The 18,812-nt window shown below is 41.6% G+C and overlaps 2 protein-coding genes across 2 annotated transcripts in view; both read left to right on the forward strand.

Moving 5' to 3' along the window:
- The window catches only part of LOC145515075 (uncharacterized), an 82,998-nt gene that overhangs the window by 6,837 nt on the left and 57,349 nt on the right, over positions 1-18,812 (forward strand). Inside the window, 2 exon segments of the mRNA XM_081514530.1 lie at positions 459-551; positions 14,845-14,940. Coding sequence (XP_081370656.1) covers positions 459-551; positions 14,845-14,940 — 189 coding nt within the window.
- On the forward strand, positions 4,079-8,032 carry LOC145512360 (uncharacterized). The gene is given in 4 exon segments (XM_081506105.1): positions 4,079-4,224; positions 4,634-4,740; positions 6,123-6,284; positions 6,369-8,032. Coding segments are annotated over 4 exon segments (2,079 nt in total).

An 18,812-nucleotide genomic window follows, 5' to 3' on the forward strand; every position in this document is an offset into this window, starting at 1 on the left:
CACGGGGTTTTGGTTCCATCATTTCAAGAATGTCTTCTGAAATTTTCTGCTTTCCCCAGTAGTTTCAGATCTCCAGTTTCTAGGGGAAAATGGGTATTTGTGAGTTTAGAAAGAAAGGCTTCATGATGATTTGTTATGCTGGTAAGCCTTTTCTTCCTTGATGTACTCCACCTCCTTCATTCTAGGTTACTGATAATTGTACAAGTTCTGTGGTATTAAATAGTTGCACCCTTTCTTAATTTCACATTCACACTACTTACTTTTGCCTTAGTACTACTTGACCAGAATCTCAGGATCTGATTGTTACGTGTTTGTCAGTATGCTGCAGTGGCTTTGAATAAAGTATTTCGGGAAATTGTTTCCTAGAACAAAATATGTTCTCATCTAAACTGAATACATATTGGGTTCGATACTAATGAATCTCTAACAACACAAATATTCCTTTTTGTGATCAACAGGGCTTGTATCTAAGCTGGACCTGGTCGCCTTTCTGGAGCAATTGAAGGATCACAGGAATAGAAGGAGAATGGAGACAACAGCCATTTTCACAGGTAGATATGAATGGATGGAGATGATGACTCAGATGAGAGGTCCAAGGAGCCGCGAGGAACTCATCCTTCGTCACATGGTTTCTGAAGATTTGCTTCCATGGAAATGGTTTTCGAAAACCTGGGTTTGTGTCTGCTACTGTCATAGAAATGTATCACCTGCCCCATTCTGTCCCTTAAATCATTCATGAATTCATCTCCAGTGATCACTTTTCTCCATCACAGTGTCAACTCAAAGTCTCCTCTTGGCTTGTGACAAACTGCACTCATTCTTTGCTTTTTGGTTTCTTAGGGGCCCTAGGAAAACTGTCCATTTCTGAGTAACTATATGACACTCCTTTTAAAGTTTCTTTCTACTTCTAGACAGAAATGTGTGAGAGCAGTTGTAGACAAACTGCCAAACTTCTAGGAATACTGGGGACAGGTTTTTGTTCTCTGGTTTATAATTTCTTATCCACTGGGAGCAACACATAGGACATTCTAAAGAAATTTCAAATTCAAGTAATTTTTCACTGAAGAAAGCAAAACCTCGTGGAAATGAAAGAATGCACATCTCAGGTTGACTTCAAAGTTTTTCTTTTAATTATATGACCTCATATTAAATATCTTAAGTGTATTTGCTCCAATTTTAACTTGCTAAAATACTTTATTATATTCTATTACCTCATAGAATTTTAAAATAAATTGACATAAAACTTTAACACATTTCTACTATATTATTATAGGTTGATTCAAACAATGACAATTTTTAGGTTATAAAAAGAAATCTCTTTTAAAATTTCTAATTGGAATATAGCTATTTTCCAATTTTTTACTCCAATACAGCAAAGAGAATCAATTATACCTAGCAGTCAGTTCAGTTCAGTTGCTCAGTCGAGTCCTACTCTATGATCCATGGTCTGCAGCAAGCCAGGCTTCCCTGTCCATCACCAATTCCCAGAGCCTGCTCAAACTCATGTCCATCGAGTAACTAATGCCATCCAACCATCTCATCCTCTGTCGTCCCCTTCTCCTCCCATCTTCAGTCTTTCCCAGCATCAGGATCTTTTTCAGTGAGTCAGTTCTTCGCATCACGTGGCCAAAGCATCAGAGCTTCAGCTTCAGTTCTTCCAATGAGTATTCAGGAGTGATTTCCTTTAGGATGGAGTGGTGTGATCTCCTTTCAGTCCAAGGGACTCTCAAGAGTCTTCTCCAACACCACAGTTCAAAAGCATCAATTCTTCGATGCTCAGCCTTCTTCATGGTCCAACTCTCACATCCATACATGACTACTGGAAAAGCCAAGCTTTGACTAGATGGACCTTTGTCAGCAAAGTAATGTTTCTGCTTTTCAATATGCTGCCTATGTTGGCCATAGCTTTTCTTCCAAGGAGCAAGTGTCTTTTATTTTCATGGCTCTAGTCACTATCTGCAGTGATTTTGGAACCCCTAAAATTAAAGCCTCTCACTGTTTCCACTGTTTCTCCTGCCGTTTGCCATGAAATGGTCTGACTGGTCCCATGATCTTTGTTTTTTGAATGTTGAGTTTGAAGCTAGCTTTTTCAACTTCTTTCAGTTTCATCAAGAGACTCCTCAGTTCCTCTTTACTTTCTGCTATAAGGGTGGTATCATCTGTATATCTGAGATTACAGATATTTCTCCCTGAAATCTTGATTCCAATTTGTGCTTCATCTAGCCCAGTATGTCACATGATGTATTGTGCATATAAGTTAAATAAGCAAGATGACAATACACAGCCTTGACGTACTCCTTTCCCAGTTTGGAATCAGTCGATTGTCACATGTCCGGTTCTAACTCTTACTTCTTGACATGCGCACAGATTGCTCAGAAGGCAGGTAAGGTATTCCCATCTCTTTAAGAATTTTCCACAGTTTCTTGTGATCCACACAAGCAAAGGCTGTGGTGTAGTCAATAAAGCAGATGTAGTTGTTTTTCCAGAACTCTCTTGCTTTTCGTATGATCCAAGGGATGTTGGCAATTTGATCTCTGGTTCCTGTGCCATTTATAAGTCCAACTTGAACATCTGGAAGCTCTCGGCTCAGGTACTGTTAAAGCCTCGCTGGGAAGAAATTTGAGCCTTTGCTATTGTTTGAAATGAGGGAAATTGTGTAGTAGTTTGACATTTTTTGGCATTGCCTTTCTTTTTGATTGGAATGAAAACTGACATTTTCCAGTCCTGTGGCCACTGCTGAGTTTTCCAAATTTGCTGGTTTATTGAGTGCAGAACTTTAGCATTATGATCTTTTAGGACTTGAAGTAGGTGAGCTAGAGTTCTGTCACCTGCATTAGCTTTGTTGGTGGTCATGCCTTCTAAGGCCGACTTGACTTTGGATACCAGGATGTCTGTTACTAGGTGAGTGAGCACGTCATGGTGGTTATCTGGGTCATTAAGGTCTTTTTTGTATAGTTCTTCCATGTATTCTTGCCAGCTTCTCTTAATATCTTCTGCTTCTTTTAGGTCCATCCCGTTTCTGTCCTTTATTGTTCCCATCTTTGCATGAAATATTCCCGGTACCTCTCATTTTCTTCAAGAGATCTCTAGCCTTTACCATTGCATTGATTTCCTTCCCATGTAGGTCACCACAGAGCAAGGAGTAGAGTTCCCTCTTTCAATCATAGTTTTAAAGACTCTTCTTATTTAATTGCTTAAAACAAGTACTTTATTAAGTTTATCTTCTTTGTATTCAGCTTCCTCGGACACTGTCCTATGTGTCCTCAGTTTCTGATTCGTTTTGTGTCACTATCATTTATGATTTTTAGATTTAAACATCTACTAGACCATTCTCAGAAACATGTGTGGCAAGAAGAGGATTAAAGGATTATTAGGCACCTAGAATTTGTGAAAGTGTTTGGTGTCTCCAAATAAGATGACTAAAAGCAAGAAGTAATCATTAGATTGCCTAACTCCTCTTCATTTAGTGGTCCTTGTAGGTTTTAACTTGCTTCTTCCTCTAGACCCTACTTCTTTGCCATCTCATTTTGTCCAGGTTTCTATTTGTGGTCTCTGTTTTGAAGGCTACAGGAACCTACTTAGGCTTCTTCTGGTGTCTGCCCCTTGGTGGATGAGGTTGGTCTAGAGGTTTGTGCCCTTATCCTCTTGATCTGTGCTTTGATTGCTGTTAACTGTGACCAGAGCCTGCCGTGCATATTCAGGGCTGTTTCCCCATTGTTCTGTGGTTGTTACTGCCCTCTCTCTGGTGGTGCCTGCTCCCTGCTTGGTGCAATAGAGCCCCCAGATCTGATTCTTCCCTGTGATTCTGTTCTGTGGTGCCAGGCTGGTGGGACTGGAGCACACCCACTGGGAGAGACAGCACTGAATATTACTCCTCTGGGGATGTTCACCTCGGGACGTGCTCTGGTGCCCCCTCTCATGCGTTCTGTGAGCTCTCATGTGATGTAGTGTTGTCACTGCTTTTGGCCCACCTTCACCATGGGCCTGATGGCACATGGCCTTGGTGTCTCTCAGATGTTGTTTTCACAAGGTCACCAGCATAGATTCAGAGAAGTCAGGTCCTGGGATTGCAGTCAACATGGAGCTGGACCCGCTGTGGTGCTCCGGGGCAGCTGAGGCTCTGTCCTGGCCCCGGCCCCTTGTGTGGGAGCCCACAGAGTGTACAGCTGCTAAAGCTACACCTGCCATGACTGGGAGAGCCCTGGTCGTTGACTCACATGCTCTGTAGGGGCTGAGGTTGCAAAGCCGGTCGTGAATGTAAAACCATGGCTTGTGTTGCTGCAAGGAGAGGTTTCCACTTTTCTTGCTTATCCCTGGGGTTCAGCTGTGCTTTCAGGTCCATCTGTGCTTGTGGCCAGCTCACAGTTGTCTGCTCCTAAGACTGCCCCAGAGCCCAGGAGTCTGCTGATTGTGGAGGAGGTCGATGGGGGAGGCTGTGGCTGGGGGATCAAAAGGCCTATGTGGGTGGAGTTCTTCATAGTCCTGCTGAGGAGGTGCCGGCATAAGGGACAGGGGATGCAATGGGCTCCTTCTTTGGCCATCACTCACCAATGGCACTCTGCTCTATGGTGGTTCAGGCGTCAGCTCAAGCATTCCCGTTTGCACAGCTCTTCCCACACTCCCATCCCTTCAGGATGTCTCCTCATAGCCAACAGCAGTCCTCTGCCTGGGTCTGCCCTCCAGACCCCACATTCCGGCATCCACCCTTGTCTGCAGTGGTGGACATGCCTCTCAGGCTGGGTGGGCAGGGCTGGGGTCAGCATCCTGTGTACAGGTCTCACTCTGTCCTGCTGCCACACGCTGGTTGCCGTGTTCTCTTCCCACAGAGAATGAGGCTCTCCTTCTGTCCAAACTGAGCTCCCCCAGTGAGGGGCTTCCCCGGATATGGAGACCTCTCCTCACTTTCATCTCCCCCCAGGGGTGCAGGCCCCAACCCGCTTCCTCTCTTCGTTTTCTTTCTTCTTTCTTTTGTCCTCCCTGGCTCAGCAGGAATCTTTCTTGTCCTTTCAGATTTCCAGGGGCCTCTGCTAGTGTTCCACTGGGCTCTGTGAGAATTGTTCCATTTCTCATTCATTTGTGGAGGAGAGATGATCTCCACATTCGACTAAGCCTCTGGCATCTTGATTCTTCTGTCCCTATTGTAGTTTTAAATTAGCTAATGGTCATCAATTTTCTCTAAATCTTTAAAGATATTCACTGAGAAAAGCAGGTAAAATTACTTCCGATTTGGTATCTTTCAGCTTTGTCTCCACAAGACACCCATGATTTAATGCCAAAGAATCCAGCATTAGAAGATGTATTCCCAAAAGCAAACCTGGGAATATATCAAACATTTTACCTCAGAAACTTAAGTTTAATGAAAGACGGGGAATATATGAGAATATATGAAAGACGGAGAGGATGTTTATATGGACATAAAGAAATGGAGACAGTTACACATAATGCTAACATTAGTGCAAAAAGAAATAAAAAGTATGAGTCAAACTGGGGAAAACACCAACTTCAGTCTTCAATATCTGCCGAGAAGTGTAAGTGTTTAAGAAAAGATTTCCCTTCTTCTATGGAACATACATGTTCTCTGAAAGGAAATGTGGAAAACCTGGAATGTAATCTAGTCTCTACTGCAAATACTCATTCAGACAATTCTGAACATAGGCTTGGACTAAGCATACATTCAAGCATGTCTGAACACCTACAATTTACCAGTGAGTGGGAAAACTCACAATCTAATCAATTTGAGGGGGTAATCAATCTAAGCATGAGCAGGGGGTCATTATTGTTCCCCCAACAGATATTTTCGCTCCACCCCAAGATGCATAATGTTGATCATAATGGAAGAGATGCAATTCGACCATCACTGTTGAAAACATATTGTGATGTGGTTAATACACAACAGCGCTCCGTATGTGATAAAATGAGTCAGACCTTAAGTAAGAGCTCCAGCTTCAATAATTACAAGAGCATTTATGGTGAAGTAAGAGAGTGTTCAGGCAATGAAACTGGGTGTATGGTTGAAGGAGACTCAAACCTTTTGAAACATCACGGACCCGAATCTTCAAACAAGGAATCTAAAAGTAGTAAATATAGAAATACCTTTTATCAAATGTCAGGTTTTTCTCTAGATAAGAGTACTTCTACTGAAGAGAGGACTGGTACTGAATATGGTAAGATTTCTAATCAGTCTTCAGAAGTTTTTCAACAGCACACTGTTCAGAATCCACAGAAAGAAAACAAGTGTAAGATATGTGGGAAAGTCTTTAGTAAGTCATCCAATCTAAGTAAGCATAGGAAAATTCACACAGGAAAAAAAACTTTCAAATGTACAGAATGTAACAAAGCATTTATCTCTTACTCACATCGAATGGAACATCAGCGAATTCATACTGGGGAGAGAATGTATACATGTAAAGAATGTGGCAAAGCCTTTGGTTACACCTCAACACTTATTAAACATCAGCGAATTCATACAGGAGAGAGACCTTATAAATGTAAAGAATGTAACAAAGCCTTTATTCAGCGGTCACATCTTACTCAACATCAGAGAATTCATACTGGGGAGAAGCCATATAAATGTAAAGAATGTAACAAAGCCTTTATCCAATCCTCTCATCTTACCCAACATCAGCGAATTCATACTGGGGAGAGACCTTATACATGTAAAGAATGTGGCAAAACCTTTATCCGTTGCTCATTTCTTACTCAACATCAGCGAATTCATTCTGGAGAGAAACCTTATCATTGTACAGACTGTGGCCAAACCTTTATTTGTCATTCAGAGTTAATTGTACATCATCGAATCCATACTGGGGAGAAACCATACAAATGTAAAGAATGTGGCAAAACCTTTATTAGGAATTCGGGCCTTACTCAACATCACCGAATTCATACACGAGATAGACGTTATAAATGTACAGAATGTGGCAAGGCCTTTATTAAGGCTTCTAGTCTTACTGAACATCAGCGAGTGCATACTGGAGAGAGACCGTATAAATGTACTGAATGTGGCAAAGCCTTTGGTGATACCTCAACGCTTAGGAAACATCGGCGAATTCATACTGGAGAGAGACCTTATAAATGTAAAGAATGTAACAAAGCCTTTATTCAGCAGTCACATCTTACTCAACATCAGAGAATTCATACTGGGGAGAAGCCATATAAATGTAAAGAATGTAACAAAGCCTTTATCCAATGCTCACATCTTACCCAACATCAGCGAATTCATACTGGGGAGAGACCTTATACATGTAAAGAATGTGGCAAAACCTTTATTAGGAGTTCGGCCCTTACTCAACATCACCAAATTCATACACGGGATAGATGTTATGAATGTACTGAATGTGGCAAGGCCTTTATTAAGGTTTCTAGTGTTACTCAACATCAGCGAATGCATGCTGGAGACAGACCGTATTAATGTACTGAATGTGGCAAAGCCTTTGGTGATACCTCAACGCTTAGTAAACATCGGCGAATTCATACTGGAGAGAGACGTTATGAATGTAAAGAATGTAACAAAGCCTTTCATCTTCGCTCAATTCTTACTCAACATCAGCGAATTCATTCTGGGGAGAGACCTTATAAATGTAAAGAATGTAACAAAGCCTTTATTCAGTTGTCACATCTTACTCAACATCACCGACTTCATACTGGGGAGAAGCCTTATAAATGTAAAGAATGTAACAAAGCCTTTATCCAGTACTCACATCTTACCTACCATCAGCAAATTCATACTGGAGAGAGACCTTATAAATGTAAAGAATGTGGCAAAGCCTTTATTACGAGTTCGGACCTCTCTTAGCATCACCGAATTCATACCGGGGATAGACGTTATAAATGTACAGAATGTGGCAAGGCCTTTATTAAGGGTTCTACTCTTACTAACCATCAGCAAATGCATACTGGGGAGAGACCTCATAAATGTACAGAATGTGGCAAAGCCTTTAGTCATAGTAGTAATCTCACTAAACATCTGAGAACACACACATTGGCGAGAAACCCTAGTACTGGAAGAACTGATGGAAGAGGTTTGCCCTAAGCATGCATCAGAAAACACAAGAGTTTATACAAAAAATCTATAGAAATGTTATAATAAATATATAGAAAGGTATTTAATCAAAAGTTATATCAAAATATCAGACATTGCATACTAGAAAGCATTTCATCAATTTTGTTTTCAGAAGTTTCTCTGAAGCAGAATGACTGTAAGGAGTACTCCATAGTTAAAACACATCGAAAATGGATATATTAGCATGAATCGTGAGATGAAGGTTGATGGTTAGAAAGTTACAATTCTTACCAATGTATGTATGCTTGTTAATAATGACGTGATTTGAGATTCTTTGAAGGGAATGTAATTCAGCACTCAAGTAATCCATACTATGCTTTGTTTCTAGTGTGTTTGCAAACATACGTTTTTGATGCTTTATTAAAGATTAGCCATTTTATATTGTGCTGCAACCATTTCTATCTATTGTCCATTAGAAGGTGAAGGATACCATAATGTAAAATGTACAATAAACATCTAAATGGAGGTGTTTGGCATTGATGTGAAATATCTGAAGGTTTCCATGATATAAGTGATCATTTAATCTTTCCATGTATTAAAGTAAGACAGAAGTTGGTTGTCAGGTTTCAATAGTAATATCCTTGATTTGTAAGAAGAACCCAATGACAGTTCACTGCAATATTGATGTATCTTTATAATATCAAGACTAGTCATGATTATTACTTGACAATGTTGAAATGAAGACAATGATAACCTAGAAATGTATTAGAAACCCTTGCTGGAAAAAGCATGCAATTAGTATATATCATGCTTGCTAAGTGCTTCCTAGGCTTTGTTTGGTAAGCCGTTAAAGTCACAAATCTGACATCATTATATCAAAAAATGAATATCTTTCTCCGTACTTTTCATCTGTATTTAATCATGGATCATACCGTGGATTGTTAATGGTTTTATTTCAACTATGTGTGAAATTGATGCATGATTATTAATAAAAGTGAATGGCTTTTCATGTTTCCATTGATTGTAATCAATGAAATGTTAACCCACCACCAACAGCAACCTCACCCACCTTATTTAAGGTTGTAGTGAAGAGACCACAATGAACTATTGGTAACACAGAGAGATGGCATATGTGGAAATTACTTTACTCACTGGCTTTAAATTTCTCATAACTTCAGATATATCCCAATATTTCTATGTTGTATCTCCTCTCCCATTTTGTAACTACTTGGACACTGTGATGGTTGTAATGAGAAAGATTATACAGAGTATTGTTTCAGAGCTTACCTGAACTGCTCCATGCTGTTGCTGCCTCAGCATCTGTCTGGGTAGCAGGCGGCCTGCAGGTCCCTGAACTCACACCAGCCAGTCCTGTGAGCACCTGCCCTAGATGACCACCCGCCTTGAGATCAGCAGTCTCGCTGAACCCCAGGGTCTACTGCACAGGCCCCGCTTCAGTCACACTGAGAGAGTCAATTTCTAGGCAGGTTGATAAGTCCGGGGGTCCCCACGGAGAGATGAGTCTGCAATTCTCAAGGAGGAAGATGAAGAAACTTTTTTTTTCCCCTCTACATTCCTTAGATTTATGTAAAACATTATCCTGCTTTTCAGACAGTCTGGAGAAAAACCTGGCTAGTCCTGTGGTCTTAAAATGAAAATTATGGGAGTGGGTCTAGTGAGGTCTTTACAACCTCCAGACATTCTTTTGATTCACTGCGATAACTAATTAAAAGTATATACCTCTTCTGCCATCACTAGCGAGGGGGCACTCTTCCTGCCCCCTTCTGATGTCTATGTCAGAAGAATTCTCTATCTCTTTTATGCTTTAATAAAACTTTATTACAGAAATGCTCTGAGTGATCAAGCCTCATCTCTGGCCCCAGATCGAGTTCTTCTCAGGAGGCCAATAACCCAGGCATCTTTTGTGCTTGAGCAGCAACCTTTCAACATCCTCACAGTGCTCACCAGAACCCTTGTCTTGATTTCAACGGATTAATACACACTCAGCCTAGGGAGCCCGAGGCACTTCACTCAGGGTAACTTATAAAAGCTGAACTGCAAGTGCTCCTGTTTTCTCTGCCTGATTTCAGCTTTGACCTCTCTCAGAAATTCCTGCCCTAAATCCTCCCCTACAGAGAGGTCTTAGGTGTGGTGGCTGTGAGGCTTTGAGTTCAGGACTTCTGAACGTTGGTTTGGGGGAAGAAACATCAGAAAAAAACAGAATTTGCTGATGACTCCTTTCATGGCCCCACTGTAGACCTGCAGATTCATAACTTTTTGGAGTGGGGACCTGACCACCAGGAATTTGTATTCATTGAAATGCTTCAGAAAGAATCTTTAGCCAAGTGGTTTCCATCTGGTTTCCCATATGGATCATGTGACCAGTGTCCTGACTGATGCCCTCCCAACAGAATTCTGTGCCGGTCCTGTGGGAGCATCAGTGTGGTGTGTAGGAAGCTTTCCAGGGGATTCTAAGGAGAGGGCCGGGTTAGGGACGTGGCTCTTGGTACCTTTGTGAGAGCTGAGTCCCCACATCAGTCCAGGAGAGGCCACAGGGTTGGTCTAGCTGGATTTGGACCAGGGAAGTCAGTGAACTAACACCGTCTGTGTGAGCAGAGCGTTAGGAGCTCCCTATGGGGAGAGAACAATCAAGAAATTAGTTCACAGGCTGGTCTCCAGGTAGGAATTGATTGTTCCTGAATCTCTCCTGAGACAGAGGACAGGAGAGGTCGGTCTTCTCAGCATTTCAAGGTCCTTCTCTCTGTAGGAGCGGTGGTTGCAGGTTAAAGAGATGTGTTGATGTCCTCAAAGGTATTTTCTCAAAACTCAGGAGTGCGTTTGCAGCATAACGTGCCCAGAGAAGACAGAGCAGGAGGAAGAAGAGGAGGAAATGGCAGCTTCTAGGGTAAATGTCCTGTCCTGGGTTTGGGGCTGTGTCTGCTTTTCTTACTGAAATGCCCGAAGAAGAATCTGCAAGCCTTTAGCTCTCTGCTCCTAATTTTTCTTCCTGGGCATTTGTTATCTTAGTTTTTCCCATTTCTTCTTATAATAGTGAAGACCTCCCTTTAGACCACTTCCTTGTGTCCCAGAGTCTTTTCTCCGTTGTCTGCATCCTCGCTTTCTATGGAGCATGATGAATTCTCAACATGAATCAGCCAATTTCAACTGTTGAAAATATTCTTTTTGTGAGAGATCAGCATGGGGTGTCACTCCTATCCTAAATCCCACTAGGATGTGGTTTGGTGTTGGGATTTTAGGGACGTTGGGAAATGCAGTGATGACTTAGCACCTGGATACAATTTAGATATTTAAAACCGAGTTTGAAAATGTCATTATACATAGAATCAATTCACATTTCTTCATGGGATTTTCCAGGCAAGAATACTGCAGTGGGTTGCCATTTCCTCGTCCCAGGGTCTCTATACACCCCCCAACTGTAGCCGCATCTCCAGCATTGGCAGGCAGATTCTTTACCACTGATCCAGCTGGGATGCCCAGTGAATCAACTCAGTGGTCCCGAGTTTTTCAGAAAAGTTTCAAAGGGCATTGTACAGGGACGTGATGTTAGAGAACTATAGGAAACTGGCCTGCTTGGGTGAGGACAGCTTCCTTCCAGAATCCCATATCCATCATTTCTAGAATGTTTCTGAAATTTTCTGCTTCCCAAAATAGTTTGAAATCTCTCCTTTCTAGGGGAAATGGGTAGGTATGAGTTTAGAAAGAAAGGCCTCAGGATAGTTCATTATGCTGGTGACCTTTTCCTTCCTTGATGTGCTCTGCCTCCTTCTGTGAGAGTCAATTCCTAGGCAGGTTGATAAGAAGTCTGGGGTCCCCAAGGAGGAGGGGGGACCTGGGACACTCATAGAGGAGATAGGGATCTGGAATTCTCAAGGAGGAGGAAAAGACAAATACCTTTTTTTCCTCTACATTCCTTGGTCTTAGACATGAAATGACTTTTTTATGTGTGTTAGACACATGACTTTTTCTTTAAGCCCAGAACTAATGATTAAACAACAAATAACTCGGTTTAAACTCTGTACTATGGATTATATAACAACAACGTATCCTGCTTGAGGACAGTTTCTCCTTCCTGAAAACTTTCTGACTAATCTTGATATCTTAGAATTTATACTGTGGGAGTGGGTCTGGTTCGATTAAGTTCAGTCGCTCAGTCCTGTCTCACTAATTGCGACCCCAATGGACCGCAGCACTCCAGGCCTGCCTGTCCATCACCAACTCCCAGAGTTACTCAAACTCATGTCCATTGAGTCGGTGATGCCATCCAACCATCTCATCCTCTATGGTCCCCTTCTCCTCCCGCCTTCAATCGTTCCCAGCCTCAGGGTCTTTTCAAATGAGTCAGCTCTTCGCAACAAGTGCCTGAAGTATTGGAGTTTCAGCTTCAGCATCAGTCCTTCCAATGAATATTCAGAACTGATTTCCTTTAGGATGAACTGGTTGGATCTCCTTACAGTTCAAGGGACTTCCAAAACTCTTCTCCAACACCAAAGTTCAAAAGCATCAATTCTTCGGCGCTCAGCTTTCTTTCTAGTCCAACTCTCACATCCACACAGGACTACTGCAAAAACCATATCTTTGACTAGATGAACCTTTGTTAGAAAGTAATGTCTCTGCTTTTTAGTACGCTATCTAGTTTGTTCATAACTTTTCCTCCAATGAGCAAGCGTCTTTTAATTTCATGGCTGAAGTCACCATCTGCAGTGATTTTGGAGCCCCCCAAAAATAAACTCTATCACTGCTTAGATTGTTTCCTCATCTATTTGCCAAGAAGTGATGGGACTAGATGCCATGATCTTAGTTTCTGAATGTTGAGTTTTAAGCCAACTTTTTCACCCTCCTCTTTCCATTTCTTTTTTTTAGTTTTTAGAAAGAACAACCTTTATTTATACTGAGTTGAGCTCTTCTTCCAAGCAAAAAAAAGAGCATCTGTTATCTTTATTATTTCCTGATTTCTTTTGTTAACTGAAGTATAGTTGATGTACAATATTATATTAGTTTCAGGTATATACCATAGCGTGTCAGTATTTTTAAAGATTATACTCCATTTAAAGTAATCACAAGATAATGTGTATAATTCCCTATGCTATACAATATATGCTGCTAAGTTGCTTCAGTCGTGTCCAACTCTGTGCGACCCCATAGACGGCAGCCCACCGGGCTCCGCCGTCCCTGGGATTCTCCAGGCAAGAATACTGGAGTGGGTTGCCATTTCCTTCTCCACTGCATGAAAGGGAAAAGGGAAAGTGAAGTCGCTCAGTCGTGTCCAACTGTTAGCGATCCCATGGACTGTAGCTTACCAGGCTCCTCCATCCATGGGATTCTCCAGGCAAGAGTACTGGAGTGGGGTGCCATTGCCTTCTCCGATGCAACTAGCTAGTTAGTGACAAATTTAGAGCCCAAATCCAGTTGTTATTCCATAGCCCATGTTCCTTTCATAACCCTTTGAAATTTATTTAAAAATACCATCTTTTATATCCTTAAGTTATCGTCTTAAGTGACCATACTAGACCTTGTGAAAATATTCTTGAAAGTCAGGCATAAGTTAGCCCAGGGAATTCTCAACCCCAGAGGGCTGTCCATCTCTGTTGAGTTATATTCAGCTCCTCTTCAGTCTCCAAGAACTATTTTTGGGCTCCTGTTTTACCCCACAGCACCACCTAGTGACACTGTGGGGAGATGGCCCAGGGACAGGCCGCAGACAGAGAGGGAACATATACTTGTTACTTATCTATTTTATACATAGTAGTTTTTTAAATTTATTTATTTTAATTGGAGACAAATTACTTTACAATATTGTAGTGGTTTCCTCTTTAAGTTTCATCAAGAGGATCTTTAGTTTTTCTTTGCTTTCTGCCATAAGGGTTGTGTCATCTGCATATCTGAGGTTATGGATATTTCTCCTGGCAATCTTGAGTCCAGCTTGTGCTTCATCCAGCTCAGCATTTTTCATGATGTACTGTGCATAAAAGTTAAATAAGCAGGGTGAAAATATACAGCCTTGAGTACTCCTTTCCCGATTTGGAAACAGTCTGTTGTCCCATGTGCAGTTCTAACTGTTGTTTCTTGACGTGTATACAGATTTCTCACGAGACAGGTGAAATGGACTGGTATTCCCATCTCCTGAAGAATTTTCCACAGTTTGTTGTGATCCACATGGTCAAAGGCTTTGGCATAGCCAATAAAGGGGTCTGGATCTGCTAGGATCTTTCTATTGTTAAGTTCGAATCCTATTATCCTCAAACATAAATTGTAGGAGTGGGTCTGGTAACATTTTTACAACCTTAAATCATTCTTTTGATTTATTGTAATTACTGATTAAAAAAGTATATAGCTCCCTTGATTAGAGTAGCAAGGGGGGCACTCTCCACCCCCTTCTGATGTCTATGTCAGAAGCTTCTCTGTCCCTATTTCACTTTAATAAAACTCTGCTCCACAAAAGCTCTTGAGTGATCAAGTCTGGTCCCTGATCCTGAAGTTGAATCTTCTTGTTTGGAGATCATGAATCTGACACCCTTCATTGTAAGCTATCACTTCATTCTAGGTTAGTGGTAATCATGTAAGCTCTGTAGTTCAATAGTTGCACCTTTTCTTAATTTCACAGTTACACACTTATTTGCCTTTGTAGTACTTGACCAATATCTCAGGATCTGATGTTATGTGTTTGTTAGTGTTATATAGGTGATTTGAAAGAAGAATTTGGGGAAATCATTTCCCAGGCTGTATTAATATTCTCCCATGTGTTCTTGTTTCAACTGAATACATATTGGATTGGACACTGATGATACTATGACAACACAAATATTCCTTTCTCTGATGAACAGGTCTTGTGGTCACTAAGCTGGACCTGATCACCTTTCTGGAGCAATTGAAGGATGCCAGGAGTATAAGGAGAATAGAGACAACTGCCATATACCCAGGTAGGTATGAATGGATGGAGATGATGACTCATGACAGGTCCAAGGAGCTGTGAGGAAGTCATGCTTCGTCAGGTGGTTTTGGAAGATCATCTTCACTGGAAATCATTTTGGGAAATCTGGTTTTCTGTCCACTGCTGTCATAGAAATGTATCACCTGCCCCATTCTGTCTCTTAAATCATTCATAAATTCATCTCCAGTGATTACTTTACTTCATCACAGTGTGAACCTAAAGTCTTCTCTTGCCTTGTGACAAACTACATTCATTGGTTGCTCCTCCATTTCTTGGGGGTCCTAGGAAAACTGTGCCCATTTTGAGTAACTGTATGACAGTCCCTTTAAAGTTTCTTGTTGTTCCATGTCCGGTACTGTTTCTTCTTGACTTGCTTACAGATTTCTCAGGAGACGGGTGAGGTGGTCTGGTATTCCCATCTCATTACGAATTGTCCACACTTTGCTTTGATCCACACCATCAAAGGCGGTGGCATAGTCAATAAAGCATAAGTAGATGTTTTTCTGGAACTCTCTTGCTTTTTCTATGATTCAACGGATGCTGGCAATTTAATCTCTGGTTCCTCTGACTTTTCTAAATCCAGCTTGAACATCTAGAAGTTCTGGTTTCACATACAGTTGAAGCCACGCTTGGAGAATTTTGAACCCTAATTTGGTAGTACGTGAAATGAGTGCAATTGTGTAATACTTTCATCTTTCTTTGGCATTGCTTTTCTTTGGGATTGGAATGAAAACTAACCTTTTCCAGTCTTGTGGCCCCTGCTGAGTTCTCCAAATTAGCTGACATATTGAGTGCAGCACATTAGCAACATCATCTTTTAGGACTTGAAACAGCTCAACTGGAATTCTATCACCTCCACTAGCTTTATGCATAATGATCCTTTCTATGGCCGACTTGACTTCAGACCTCAAGATGTCTGTCTCTAGGTAAGCGTTCATACCATCTTGGTTATATTGGTCATTAAGATCTTTTTTAATATAACTCTTCTGTTGTATTTTTCTGCCTTTTTTAATATTTTCCACTTCTGTTAGGTCCATACCATTTCTGTCCTTTATTGTGCCCATCTTTGTATGAAAAATTCCCTTGGTATATCAATTTTCTTGAAGAGATCTCCAGTCTTCCACATTCTATTGATTTCCATCCGACTTTGGTCTCCACAGAGTTATGAGTAAACTTCCCTATATTTCAACCATATTTTTGAAAGACTCTCTTCTTATTTAATTTCTTAAGAACTAGCACTTTATTAGGTTTATCTTATTTGTAATCCACTTCCTCAGACACGATCTTATGTGTCCTCACTTTCTGATTACTTTTCTGTCACTATCATTTATGATTTTTAGATTGCAACATCTAATTGAACATTCTCAGAAACATGTGTGAAAAGAAGTGGATTAAAGAATTATCAGGCGCCTAGGATTTGTGAAAAACGTCTGGTGTCTCCACTTAAGGCGACTAAAAGCAAGAAGTAATCATTAGACTGCCTATCTCCTCTTCATTTAGTGCTTCTTGTAGGGTTTGATGTTGCTTCTCTCTATACAACCTATAGCTTTGCCATCTGATTCTTTCCAGTTTTCTGTCTGTGACCTCTGTTTTGAAGGCTACGGGAACCTGGTTAGTCTTCCTTCTGGTGTCTGCAACTTGGTGGGTGATGTTGGTCCAGAAGTTTGCGCCCTTATCCCGTGGATCTGGGCTTTGATTGCGTTCCTATGACCAGAGCCAGGCCTGGATATTGAGGGGAAATTCCCCATTGCTCTGTGGTTTTCACTGCTCTCTCTGTGGTGATGCCTGCTCCCTGGTTGGTGGAATAGAGCCCCAGATCTGTTTCGTAGCTGTATTTCTGATCTGTGGTGCGGGACTGTGGGACTGGAGCACACCCCCGGGGAGAGACGCCACCGAATGTCGCTCCTCTCATAATGTTCCCCTCGGGGTCTGCTCTGTGTGTCCCTTTCAGGCTCCAGCAAGCTCTTGTGTGGTCCTATTATTGGCACTGCTCTTGGCCCCACCTTAAGCCTGGGTCACCCTGCTTATTTAACTCCTATGCAGAGTACCTCATGAGAAATGCTGGACTGGAGGAAGCACAAGCTGGAATCAGGATTGCTGGGAGAAATAGGAATAATCTCAGATATGCAGATGACATGACCCTTAGGGCAGAAAGCGAAGAAGAGCTAAAGAGCATCTTGATGAAACGGAAAGAGGAGAGTGAAAAAGTTGGCTTAAAACTCAATATTCAGAAAACTAAGATCATGACATCTGGTCCGAACACTTCATGGCAAATAGATGGGAAACAATGGAAACAGTGACAGACTTTATTTTTTGGGGTTCCAAAATCACTGTAGATGGTGGCTACAGCCATGTAATTTAAAGACGTTTATTCCTTGGAAGAAAAGTTATGACCATCCTAGACAGCATATTAAAAAGCAGAGATATTACTTGGCCAACAAAGGTCCATGTAATCAAAGGTATTGTTTTTCTAGTAGTCATGTATGGATGTGAGATTTGGACTCTAAATAAAGCTGAGTGCCGAAGGATTGATGCCTTTTAACTATGTTGTTGGAGAAGACTCTCAGAGTCCCTTTGCCATCAAAGAGATCCAACCAGTCCATCCTAAAGGAAAGCAGTCGTGAATATTCATTGGAGGGACTGATGCTGAAGCTGAAACTCTAATATTTTGGCCACCTGATGCAAAGAAGTGACATTGGAAAAGACTCTGATACTAGAAAAGGTTGAACACAGGAGCAGAAGAGGACAACAAAGGATGAGATGAGTAGATGGCATCACTGACTCAATGAAGATGAGTTTGAGTCAACCCCAGGAGTTGGCGATGGACAGGGAGGCCTTGAGAGCTGCTGTGCGTGGGGTTCCAAAGAGTTGGACATGACTGAGCGACTGAACTGAACTGAATCACTCAGATGATCCGTTGAGAGGAAACCTCAGTAATCGTAACCAGAGACCTGCTTACAACAGGGCAGCTGGCTTTTCTTTTAGGAACTGAGTCCAGAAAGAAAGAGGGAGACCCGAACCCGCATTGTCGTTTATAACATAACCACAGAAATGACATACCATTATTCCTGACAGAATCTGTTGATACACAGGTTCAGTTCAGTTCAGTCACTCAGTCGACCCCATGAACAGCAGCACGCGGAGGCCTCCCTGTCCATCACCAACTCCCAGAGTCCACCCAAACCCCTGTCCATCGAGTCGGTGATGCCATCCAACCATCTCATCCTCCATCGTTCCCTTCTCCTCCTGCCCTCAATCTTTCCCAGCATCAGGGTCTTTTCAAATGAGTCAGCTCTTCGAATTAGGTGCCCAAAGTATTGAAGTTTCAACTTCAACATCAGTCCTTCCAATGAATATTCAGGACTGATTTCCTTTAGGATGGACTGTTTGGATTCCTTAAATAACTGAAAATCGAACTGCCATATGACTCAGCAATTACACTGCTGGGCATACACACTGAGGAAACCAGAATTCAAAGAGACACGTGTACCCCAATGTTCATCGCAGCACTGTTTCTAATAGCGAGGACATGGAAGCCACCTAGATATCCATCAGCAGAGGAATGGATAAGAAAGGTGTGGTACATATACAGAATGGAATATTACTCAGCCATTGAAAAGAATACATTTGAATTAATTGTAATGAGGTGGATGAAACTGGAGCCTATTATACAGAATGAAGTAAGGCAGAAAGAAAAACACCAATACAGTATACTAACACGTATATATGGAATTTAGAAAGACGGTAATGATAACCCTGTATGTGAGACACCAAAAGAGACACAGATGTATAGAACAATCTTTTGGACTCAGTGGGAGAGGGCGAGAGTGGGATGATATGTGAGAATGGCATTGAAACATG

The sequence above is a fragment of the Giraffa tippelskirchi genome, chromosome 7 (genome assembly GCF_054371585.1).
Source record: "Giraffa tippelskirchi isolate mGirTip1 chromosome 7, T2T-mGirTip1v1.2.pri, whole genome shotgun sequence".
Taxonomy (NCBI): domain Eukaryota; kingdom Metazoa; phylum Chordata; class Mammalia; order Artiodactyla; family Giraffidae; genus Giraffa; species Giraffa tippelskirchi.